The following is a 12877-nucleotide window of genomic DNA, read 5'->3' on the forward strand; positions in this document are numbered from 1 at the left end:
CTTCTATCACCCACCTGGTTAGAGGTACTAATGCTCCAGTAGAAAGTGAGTGTGCTGTTAATGAATCGAGAGCAATCTAGAAGCTGGTAATGCTGAGAAATTATTGTTCTTCCACTATAAAACTTTTAAAATAAGACTATTAAATCTTAATAAACATACAGAATTACATTTTATACTATTCCATATTTATTCCTGTATGACACAACTTCATTCTACACTGGTGATATTCAGCTTTGGTCACATACTGATTTTAGCCAAAATGTTTATTCAACAACCCTTATTTTTTTCCCTGCTTAAAAATCATTTTTATTTTTGTTAATAATAAATGTAGGTAAAATTTTCAAGTCATTCTTTCTATTGGTATGCCTTGAAGGAAATTTCAAAATTTATCAAATAATGTGTAATATACTAAAGGTTTGTATTTTTTAGAGGGTAGAAGGTGCCAACTGATCCTTCATTTTCTCACATACACCTATTAAGTCCTATACTCCAGGTTCACCTTTACTTCCACCTGGGTCTGTAGTGAAGTCAGAAATACTTTCAAAAATCACATGCTGTTGCCATAGAGAATCTGTTACCACAGGTTAAGCTGTGTAACTTCATAACTCTGAAGAAAACCTCTGAGGCCTAAATGTTACACCAAGAACAAACACAGGCTGGGGCCATTTGAGCACACACAGCAGAGAGAAAAAAGAAGTGTACGGTAGGAACCACAAGACATATGAAGTGGCTTTGTTATTCCAACCAACTTCCAATACCCACGCATCTTCTTAGAAAGCCCAAGACAGTGTAAAAGGCCATGGGTTTTGGATTTGCAACCTGATTCAAATTACTGCTCCGTAACTTACCAGCTATGGTGATCACCTTGTGACCTGAGGATAATATGCCCACCCCCAAAGGGTCTGGGACAGGAGAAAACGTGAGAATTTGCACAAAATGCCTAACACAAATACAATAAACGGTAACTAGCGTAACTGTTAAATAAATAGAAACATTATCCTCAGAAAGTACATTTTGCAATTTTCCAGCAGGTTGCCAGATAGGGCAATCCTGAGATTAGTAGTTAAACGCTTTCAAAAAACTATGAAATGTCAAAATTCTTAAAATGCTTCAGTGAGAAATTTACCAAAATAAGGGGGGAAAAAGGTCACTGAAAGTCAGATCTATGAATCACTGTAATTAAATTAGTTTGGTTATAAGTCTGACAATGTTACCAAACATGCCTCCTCACAAAATTCTATTAAAAGAGTTTAAAAACAACCAAATGACAGGCTTGTGAATAATGGCAACTTACTAACTATATGGCCTTGGGCAATCTAGCCTCTCTGGGTCTATTTTCTCATCTGCAGAAAAATACTAACTGTATTAACTATGTCTTAGACGTTTCCTGAGAGGTTTTAAATAAGAACACATGTAAAGCACCAATGCAGCAGGTAATCAACATTCAGTAACTGTTACTGCCCTTCCTCCTCTTTCTAGTTTCCACTCAGTCCTACCACCTTATCTTTACCAAAACACAAATATCCAGATCTTACAATGAGAAAGGAGGATGAGTAGATGGATAAATGGATGGATGGATGGGTAGGACTCAGGCCGGAGAAATGTAAAGTAAAATTTAAAAAAAAAAAAAAAAAAAGGATTTTTTTTTCTCTGGCCATTATTTTGAAGATTAAGTTTGTACATTTGTTTCATCCTTTCCCCTCCTAAGCAAAAGCAAAGGCTCCAAACTTGTTTTACACCAGATTGGGCTACTGAGGACTCACTTGTCTAGTACCTGAAGAGAACCCTAAAAAGGCAACCACTATGTTAACAGAACATCTTGCTCAACAGGACTTGGTTCAATTGTGAAATATGTACACTTGAGTACTAGCTACTCTACCACCTGACCCTGACCCAGGTTTCAAGTGCAAATGTGTCAAAAGAAGGACTTGGGAACTACAGACACAGACTCTTTGAGAGGGGCCAATACTGCATGCTACAATAATAAACCACTGACTGAGAGCCTAGTGTTCACCAGGCTGGGTCTGTGCTCTGCATATGCACACGGGTCATCTCAACCTAAGCAGATGGTTCACTAGACTCTGAGCCTGAGCCTGGTTCGTAGCCTTGTGATGTTGGGCAACTCACTTTACCTCTCTGGCCTCAGTTTCCCTGACTATAAAACAGGGATAATACCACCGACCCACTCATTACGCTGTCGGGAGAATCAAAATGTAAAAAGACAGCCTAAGGGTAACCAAAAATAGTTTTAAAACCATATGATGGGTAATACAAATGTAAAGATTTTAGTGAGGATCTTGTTCTCCTCAGGAAAGTAGAGGCTAGGACTAAATGGAAAGCCTGTTACCCTTTCCTAATTAAGTGCTGTTCATCCAGTATCCCAGGGGCCTTTTCCCGAGTCTCTTTCCTTCTGTCAAATTTTTGTAGAGGGAAGAATATGGGCCTTGAAATTCCACAGATATGTGTGTACTAGTAGCTCTACCATTTCTATAAAGCCTTGGCTAGTTACTTCAATTCTCTGAGCCTCCATATTTCATCTGTAAAACAGATAATACATATTTCAAAAGGTTATAATAAGGTTAAAATGAAACACTATGTGCAATGTACCAACCATGACTTCTAGTGCACTGTAGGCATTCAACAAATAAAGATTTGTTGAACTGATACTGAAAATGAGATGAAGTATGAGGACAAATACTTTTTTTAAAAAATACTGACATATGTCATGAATTTTTAAATTTATTTATTTATTTATTTATGGCCGTGCTGGGTCTTCGTTTCTGTGCGAGGGCTTTCTCTAGTTGCGGCGAGCGGGGGCCACTCTTCATCGCGGTGCGCGGGCCTCTCACTGTCACGGCCTCTCTTGTTGAGGAGCACAGGCTCCAGACGCGCAGGCTCAGTAATTGTGGCTCACGGGCCCAGTTGCTCTGTGGTATGTGGGATCTTCCCAGACCAGGGCTCGAACCCGTGTCCCCTGCACTGGCAGGCAGATTCTCAACCACTGTGCCACCAGGGAAGCCCGAGGACAAATACTTTTAAATTCACTCTTAGGGCAAATAAAATATTTTAGCACTTTTATGTCAACACGAGAGAGTTGAAATTCTTCAAAGATATACTCTTCCTGTAAGGGTAACAGCATTGTAAATGATTCCTTACCAATCTAAAGTTCCTAGTTCCATCAACATCACAGCATGTATCAGAGAGACAAACTAATTTTTTAAAGTGTTATCTATTACACAAGGGAATAATTTCAAACTCTTATTAAATAGGGATGTCCAAATGCAGCCTGAAAATACTTCAAGACTGTGGCCATACTTTCTTAATGTATGAAAAATTGATACAGGCCTAGAAGGAAAGGAAAATTAAGAAAAGAGCAATAATAGATAACATTTATGTCAGTCACTGTTTTATGCCCCTCTTTCACTGAAATGTTATGCATTCTTTTGTTCACTTCTCAAAGCAACACCCTGAAGATAGTCCTCTTATTCTTCCCATATTACAAACAAGGCACTGAGGAGGTTAAGTGGATCACCCAAGATCACATCACTCCACAAGAGGCAGACAATGGAGTCAAAACTAGCCTGCCTCACTACAATTCTCCCAACCTTTCTACTAACTGTAATTCACAAAGAACTACAATAAACATTACAAAAAAAGATAGTGTAACTAGGGCTTCCCTGGTGGCGCAGTGGTTGAGAGTCCGCCTGCCGATGCAGGGGACACGGGTTCGTGCCCCAGTCCGGGAAGATCCCACATGCCGTGGAGCGGCTGGGCCCGTGAGCCATGGCCGCTGAGCCTGCGCGTCCAGAGCCTGTGCTCCACAACGGGAGAGGCCACAACAGTGAGAGGCCCGCGTACTGCAAAAAAATAAATAAATAAAAATAAAACAAAACAAACAAACAAAAAAAGACAGTGTAACCAGATCAATCAATGGGAATGTGAGTTTCACTGATCAGTGAACTATCATTTCACTGATTTTATGACTACATAGGAAACTTTCACATAGAGCCCCTTAGAGTTTAACAAGGTATCTGCACAAATCTCACTTGGTTCTAACGACCTGATGATGTCAACAGACTAGATATACTATCCATAAGGAATGAGAAACATGAGACTCAGAGTGGGTAGGTGACTTTTTGTGAGTCACACATTCTACTAAGTGAGGAAACTTAGATTTTAATTAAGTTTTTCGTCCCTAAGCAATTCCACCATACTATACCGTCTCTCTTCAAGCTGCAATATTTATAACCCCTACATTTGCTCCAGGAAATAACCATAATCTGTGTGACAAATAAACCCTGATTTTTTACAGTGTACACATCCAGCCCTTAGTTATCATTCTAGGAAGTAGACATTATTATCGTTTTTTAAAAAAGAATCAGATGAAGACATTGAAGCTTAGACAAGAAAGTTACCCAATGTGACCAAAGTAATACAGCTAAAAATGGCAGAGCTGAAATGCAAGCTTATGCTTGACTCCAAAGTTTATATACTTTGCCATTACCAGGAACTGCCTCTCAATCTCAGCTCTAATGAGTGACCAAGGTCCTAAGATTTCTTATTTGTCACATGTGAGCGAGATATCAGGCAGCATCTGGCTCTAACATTCTCTTGTTAGATGGCTCCAATGCAACACTCATCTAATATCATCACTTCCTAGCATCCTAAACTAAGAGCCTGAAGACTGGGGTTCTCTCCCTACTCTGCCCATCACTAATTAAGGGACCTAGGGCAGGGTGTTCAACCAACTCCTCTTCAAAATGTGGGAGATGACTGTGCATCTACGTAACAGCAGTAGGTATAGGTGTTCTGGGTACTCTTCCAGGACTAAGATTTCTCAGGCAAAACTCGTAACATTTGTGTTTAAGGTGAATTTTCAGATCACAAATGCATCCATATTCATAATGTAAATCAAAATATAAGTTAAAGCAAAAGAGCTATAATTCAACAAAATCTCTCTCTTCCCTGTCACTGAACGAAGTGAAAGTTAACAGTTTCGGGTTACAGAAAAGGGGAACTGCCAAAAATGTCCTAAATAGAGTTCCCTAAAGACATGAGTCTTATTTAGAGAAAGCTTCTTCTTCTAAGCACAGGAGAATCAATTTTCACATAGAAATGACTCAGTTTATCAAAATGGACTATCTAAGTAAGCCTTAGGCACACAAACAGAAAAATAACTTGGACCCTAATAAGTAAGCCTTAGGCACACAAACAGAAAAATAACTTGGACCCTAATAAGCACAATGCCCTCTCTTTCCCCCCTCAAAAAAACCAGCATAAGCAGCAAAGAATTAAAACAACAAATTTATTTTGGGAGAGGTATAAAAGGAGTAAAATAAACTTGATACTTCAGTTAGGGCTGGAATAAATGTAAAGTGTATATACTTCAATTAATAAATGTAAAGGGTATATACTTCAATTTCATACTAACTGAAAAGAGAGGATAAGAGACAGGCCTGTATGAAAATTTTCAATTTGAAAGGGGGAAGGGGTAAGAACACCCAAGTCGGGGCCTCCCTGGTGGCACAAGTGGTTGAGAGTCCGCCTGCCGATGCAGGGGATACGGGTTCGTGCCCCGGTCTGGGAGGATCCCATATGCCGCGGAGCGGCTGGGCCCGTGAGCCATGGCCGCTGAGCCTGCGCGTCCGGAGCCTGTGCTCCGCAACGGGGGAGGCCACAACAGTGAGAGGCCCGCATACCGCAAAAAAAAAAAAAAAAAAAAAAAAAAAAAGAACACCCAAGCCTAAAGATTTTAGTGAACTACTAGAAAGATATCAGCATATAGTGGAGCAACTCTTAACTTTCCACAAATCTCTTTGTGAATTTCACAAAACAAACTCTTTATTCAGAAACACACACGCATAAACTTCTACCTGTAATTTCAAAGGATGCAGATCCCATGAAGTCTACTCTTGGGTTCTTTGACTCCTAGGGGTGGAAGGTGCTCTGGACAGCCTCTTAGGAGATGTGGCTTCTGTTTCTGGCCCTGCCACCCTGTCATTCTAACCCACTCAGTTTCCTCACCTGCTAAAGATGATCTTTCCTGACTTCATGGTTGAAATTCTAGCAAAGACTACTGACATCACAGTAAGAGTGAAGGATTTAGGAAAATCACCACCTGATCTTTTTAAAATTGTTAATTACAACTCAGCATTTTTTCTAGGTTGCAGAACAATAACAGCCAGAAGAATTTAAGTTCAGAGCTAGATCTGCAGCAAGATGCTCGTACTCTCCTACTACAGTCCTCTATTCAAAGACTTCTCAAGTTGGCTTTCCCTTACCCATTCCCCTTCAAAAGGAGCTAAGTTGCTCTCCAACATGTAACAGAGGTAGCACTATAAAGCAAGCCAAAAACTATTCTCCAAGAACAAACACACTCTAGTTTCCTTAAAGCTGTGCTGTAAGAACAGTCTTGTGACATCCTCACCCAGCATATAATGAAGCTGTTGTAATCACTATTTCCCCATTTGGATGGCAATCCTTAACCAACTCTGCTTCCCAGCAAAACCTGTGAGCTCTAAGATTGAATTTAGAGAAACTGCATTTGAACTTCACGATAGTTATACTGAGATAATTGTTTCAACTTCTGGGAAGAGGCCTGTCTTCCTAACGCCATGAGGCAAACAAGCAGAAGGAATCAAATCACTGGCCAGATGGGAAGTACAAAGGAATGGAACATATCACTCTCTGGAATACTGTCCTAGGAGAGCTCAAGTATCCAAAGCTCATCTGAGATGAGGTGTGCCACTCCTGCCGTCATTGTATCTATAGCACCCATCAGAAAGCTTTCTGCAAAGAACCTTCTGTCTGGCTTGACTGGGGAAGTTATAAGCATGGCAGATAAAGAAAAACAAACAAACAAAAAACCCCTATTTATATAACACTGAGTATCATTACATTCTGCGATCTCTTCTTGGCCCTTCCAGATTACCCCTCACACACAGCTTAAAATGGTAAAAAAATAAAATGCAACTAAATTAAGTCTAACATGGGCAAAATGTCTGAGAATTTGGGAATACTGACTTAATTTACAAGGATCCTTCAAAAAATAACATAGATCCAATGGGATTGATTCTTGTTTAGATTATGTGGTGGAAAAGATGATGACCATAAAGCAATAAAAAATCATTAAACAAGAGAAACTATACTTGAAATTTTCTGCCTTTTATAATATTCCAATGAAAAGTGTTGGCTGTCATAATGCATTTATTTTTCTATTTATTCAAGAAAAAAGATAAAAGAACTCTTCTAATGTTTTGACTAACAACCTTCCTTCAAAGGACTCTCTAAAGAGTCAGAATGTATAACAATTGAACCCACAAACACATAGACAGGATTTCCTACTGCACGTTTCCAGTACAGCTCAGTGGCTTTTTACTGCTACTCATATGAAGAGACCACTGCTCTCGATTTTATTTATAGAAATTATATTCAGACCAAAACTCAGTGTTCAGCATACTTTCCATAAGCAATTATTAAAGTATTTTCTAGTTAACTCTTTCAAATCTTGAAGACATACCAGAAAGAAAAGTATATGGTACAGAAAAACCATTTCCTCTTGTACTAAACCAGGAAAAACTGGATACCTTGGTAATGGAATGCTACCCCTACAGACCAGACTTATTCTGAGTTTTCAGTAAAATTTAAGAGGCATGAAGCAGTAAGGGCAGGGAAACAGAGGAGAGAAAAAAAAATCGGAATATGACTTACTTTTGTTACTCTCAGACAATGAAGTCGTGAGCCGGATCAAGCTTATAAACCTCCAGCAAAAGGCAAGGCACAGAGCTGAGGTTTTAGTTCCTGGAGAAGGCTGGAGATGCCAAAGGGGCAGGGCTACTATGAATCGGGGGTGGGGCTGGTGCTGAGAAGAAGGAAATGGGGAGAAGGAGCACTTACTCAGTTAGAAGCCTGTGCAGCTTGTGATAACCCCGCTCCAAGGCCAAGCTCACAGGGGTCGCTCCTTCTTGGTTGTGGATGCTGAGAGCTCCGCGGCCACCTGGCTTCTGCAACAGGAACCACGTCAACCTCAGCAGCCCCAGCCGCGCAGCAAAATGCATCAATGTCTCTCGGGGGCCATCATCTATAGATGGGGGAGAAAATGAAAATCAGTAAGGAGAATGTGAAAACCCAAAGTAAACAAAGAGATGGTTCAGGTAAACACCACTGCCTCCAAGCATCTAGGATCCTCAAGTTAAGCCACAACATACAACATGAACAATTTTCTCGTGGCAGAGTAGAATCAGCTCTCAAAGACAAAGTGAAGCTAGAAAAAATATAAGAAGCAAAATCTCCAATAGGAGACAGTCCTACAAAAGGGAATCCATTTCTATATTCTGATTTAATGCATTTGTTCAACAAATTTATACAGGCAGATTTTAAGGGTGACTGTACTACACATATGTTCTTTTCCTGAAAAGAAAAAGAAAGAAAGAAGTGAATGCAGCCTCATAACATGGGGATTGGGATCCAAGGGGAATAGTTATTGGGGCTTAGACAGGTATATCAAAAAGGGTATAATTACTTAAAAAAAAAAATAACACCCAGAGAGCAGTTGGCTAGTTAAACACTAAAAACAGGTTCTGCTTGTTAAGTACACACAGGTCTTTTTATTCTCCCACATTAAGGGCAAATCAAATTGCTGGCACAGCCAGCTTTTTTGGTTGGTTGTTTAATGAAAGAAAGAAATGCATCTCCAGGCATAAGAAAGACTAACTCCGAGATGATATGCTAACACATTCAGAAAGAAAAACATGTGTCTATTTCACCTGAGGTGAAGTCAAGGCCCCTTCTTGGTACAGAGTCACTTTGAAAGTGGCAGAGGGGGCTTCCCTGGTGGCACAGTGGTTGAGAATCCGCCTGCCAATGCAGAGGACATGGGTTCGAGCCCTGGTCCGGGAAGATCCCGCATGCCACAGAGTAACTAAGCCCATGCTCCACAACTACTGAGCCTGTGCTCTGGAGCCCGCGGGCCACAGGTGCTGAAGCCCGTGTGCCTAGAGCCCATGCTCCACAACAGGAGAAGCCACAGCGGTGAGAGGCCCATGCACTGCGGTGAAGAGTAGCCCCCGCTCGCCACAACTAGAGAGGTGCCCATGCGCAGCAGCAAAGACCCAACGCAGCCAAAAATAAATAAATAAATAAATTTTTTTTTTTTTAAAGAAAGTGGCAGAATGAGGAAGGGCTTTGGAGTCAGACAAATCTGGGTTCAAATTTGGCATTTACCATCATGTGACTGGGCATAATCCATTTCAGTTCTCTGAGCTTCATTCTCTTCATCCCTAGAGTGGGGTACCACCACCTCACTCCCATGGCTGCAGTAACAAATCAGAGGGGTAGGTGACATGCTAGTCAGGTGATGGCCTGTAGGAGGCACTCACTGAATAAACGCTGGGTTCCTTCCATCCCCACCCCCCTTCTCTGTCCCTCCCAACTTCCAATCACATTCTAGGTTCACTGGCAATACTCTCTGTGCCTCGGGCATCCTCTTGTGCCCAACCTGTTAAGGCGGGAGCTACAGCTACCCCAGGGCTTCAGTACACAGCCCACGATGCTGGCTTACTCAACCACAGGAACCACCACTCAAAGTCTGGAAACAGGAATGGTGCCCTGCAGCTGTACTTGCTTTCATCCCCTCAGCTGAGCTAACATCGCTCATTCTCCGTGGCTTCCCGCAGGTCTCAACTTCCTCACTGAGCATTCTCAGACTTCTTGGACCCCAGTGTTTTCTCCGCACACTGAAGTCCCTGATGCTTCTGTACGTGAGCAGCACGGTAAGAATGAAGGCCTCTTTGACCCTGCAGTTTTACATGAACTGCACTGTCTTCTAACATCACATGTGCCTTAGTCTTGTCTCCTTACTGCCGGGGTAAATTTCCTTGGAAGCAAAAACTATCTTTCATATTTTACACTTTCCCTATAGAACTCTGCACACTGACTAATTCAGGATTTATATGATGTTCAGCACAGGCACAAGCTGGAAAGACATCAACACTACAGAAGAAACCACTGCACGTGTAGGTACAAATTTTAATAATCAACAACTCAGAGCAGGTGGCCAGGCCGGACAAAAGGACAGAAAGAACCTTCAGAAAAGATCAAATATCACCATCTGACTCATGCCTTACAGTTGTTCACAGGCACTCTGACATCCTTATCAAATACAAAAAAGCTAATAAGGTGCTGCCCAGGAACTAGGTGATTTTTTAGAGACTAGCTAAGTCCGGTCTCACTACCTGACACCTCCTTAAAGTAGTTTCCTCTACACCCCCGCCCTTTCTCACCCCCTACTTGCTCTGAGTCAGCTCAGCCTTTAAGAGTAGAGTTCCGACGCCAAGAGGGGAAAGTGTGGGTGGCCGGTGGTGGTGGTGGGATGAATTGGGAGATTGGGATTGACATGTATACACTAATATGTATAAAACAGATAACTAATAAGAACCTGCTGTATAAAAAAAATAAATAAAATAAAATAAAAGATCTCACATTCTTGGTGGGGGTAAAAAAAAAAAAGAGTAGAGTTCCAATAACAAGGCCATACACCTGCTCCAAGATGGCACCCCAATTCCAGCACCTGCAGGCTCCCAAATCTCATCCTAACGTCCTTAGCAGCAGGTGCCACATCTGCTTTTAGGTCACCCCCTCTCTGCAATCAACAGATAATAAGAAAAGTAATATCTGGTGAAGACTAAGTGCCGTGCACTGGGCTAAGCGGTTTGTATACACTTTTTTCATTCTCACAGTAACCCTGTGAGGTCTCGTTATCCTCATTTTGCAGATGAAGACAGGTTAATAACTTACCCACAGCAAAAATCATCAAGATTTGAAAATTCTTGTCTTGGGTCTAGAAACCATACCCTCTCCATTACTCCACCCCGTCTCTTTTTGTAAAAATCAATCATGCAAGCATTCTAATGTTGTAGTTTTAAAAGTACCTTCTCGGGGCTTCCCTGGTGGCACGGTGGTTGGGGGTCCGCCTGCCGATGCAGGGGACGCGGGTTCGTGCCCCGGTCCGGGAGGATCCCACATGCCGCGGAGCGGCTGGGCCTGTGAGCCATGGCCACTGAGCCTGCGCGTCTGGAGCCTGTGCTCCGCAACGGGAGAGGCCACAGCGGTGAGAGGGTCACGTACCACAAAAAAAAAGTACTTTCTCAGGTGTTCCTCCAAAAATAATTTCTCTTACCTAACATACCTTGTATCATTGCTTTTGTTCCTTTTGTCTCAGTTTAAAATCCAGAGCACCTACAATTTAGAATCAACCTCTTTTCTCTACTCTGTTTTTTTCTCTCTTGTGATCTTTGTGTTTTCCCTCTGTATTGTGAGAGCTACTCAACTTTGTTTTTCAGGTCACTAACTGCATTTCCTATGATGTCAATTGGGTCCTTTATCCTCAGTTTGAATTCAATTATGCTCTGGGATTCTGGATGTCCTTGCATCATTTAAGCCAACTCCCTTCCATCTTTGCCCTCATTGTGATGGCTTTTTTGCAGTAATTAAAGTGCCTAATCAGTTGATTTAATAAGGAAGATTATCCTGGCTAATCTGGGTAGGCCTAACAGAATCAGTTGGAAGACTTTAAAAGCAGGGCTGAGATTTCCCCTGGAGAGAGAAGAAATCCTGCCCGAGGAGGACAGCGTCAGGCTGTGCTCGCAGAGTGCCATCCAGCTCAGGATTTCCCCTTCCTGTCTGAGGATGACAGCTTTGGCTCGTGCTGGTGGGTTTGAGCTTGCCCGTGATTTTCTCTTCCACTCCTACCCCACAAACTGTGGACTTGCTTAGCCAGCCCCCACCACTGTGCAAGCCATTCCCTGAAACAAATCTTAATACATATTTTCCTACTGGTTCTGATACTCTGGGTGACCCTGACAAAATCATTAAACTTTTTTCTCCTTGTTGCTTCCTTCTCCTTCCTTCCTTCCTTCCTATTTTATAATAGGTCTGATGACTTCTTCAATCTTTTAAAGGACAAATGGCAAATCTCTTCTAAATTTTTCTTTGGTTTCTTAATGAAAATTAGAGTCTTCCATCTGAATATTCATGATACTTTTCCATTTCCTTTATGCTGTAGTGTTATTTCATAGGCCATATGTTGGTTGGTTAGTTTTCCTGTTTAACCGTGTTCAACTGGAAAAATCTCTCTGTGGGCCCAGCTTCCCATGGAGAAGGTAGGAGAAAACGTCTGAAGTCCTGTTTACTGTCTGCTTGTATGCTGGAAGCACCCCTCCACGCATTCCCTCAGCTCTGCAGAGGAAGGCACTGGGCTTCACAGGCATTAGACCGCAAGAAGCAGGTGAGATGGCTGCACCTTTTCAAGTCGTCAGATTTTCTGTCTAAGCAAAATGTTCGGAGTTCTGTGAACAAAATAGTATTCAAAGGCTACAGGTACTTTTCCTACCCCATCGATCCACCTTGCTCACAGGACTCTTTGACTGTGTATCTATGAGACTCCAAAATCACCATTCTTTCTACTATTCTATACTACTTCTTAAATAAACCTCAAGTCCCACATGATGCAGGAATTCTCACACCCCGTGGGGAAGGGAAACAGCAGGCCCATATGAGAAACGGGCATTTGGAAAAATGACACCTGTAACCTTGTGACAGAATCAAGGTTTGAAAGGGAACAAAACCTTTTGGAGTTAAAAGTACTGCAATTACGAGGAACCACTTGTCCTGGTGTCAATCTCTTAGACTATTAAAATATTATATATTATTAAAATATATTTTATTATTTTCTTTTTTAGCAGCTACGATAGCTGAAAACATACAAAATTACTAGTGGGTGTAGCTAAGGAAAACTTTTCTTGGAAAGCTATCAATCTGGAAAAGGTGTGGGAACTAAAACACTAAATGATTACGGTTGTGGTTCTATTCACCAACATCA

The 12877-nt window shown here is 41.6% G+C and overlaps 1 protein-coding gene across 8 annotated transcripts in view; it reads right to left on the minus strand.

Moving 5' to 3' along the window:
• Window positions 1-12877, minus strand: part of LOC132488556 (A-kinase anchor protein 13-like) — a 371872-nt gene that overhangs the window by 206716 nt on the left and 152279 nt on the right. For all 8 annotated transcript variants that reach the window (XM_060096873.1, XM_060096872.1, XM_060096871.1 and 5 more), the window contains exon 5: window positions 7897-8080. In XM_060096873.1, the coding sequence (XP_059952856.1) occupies window positions 7897-8080 (184 nt within the window). The remainder of the gene's footprint in view (window positions 1-7896; window positions 8081-12877) is intronic.

The sequence above is a fragment of the Mesoplodon densirostris genome, chromosome 4 (assembly GCF_025265405.1).
Source record: "Mesoplodon densirostris isolate mMesDen1 chromosome 4, mMesDen1 primary haplotype, whole genome shotgun sequence".
Classification (NCBI taxonomy): domain Eukaryota; kingdom Metazoa; phylum Chordata; class Mammalia; order Artiodactyla; family Ziphiidae; genus Mesoplodon; species Mesoplodon densirostris.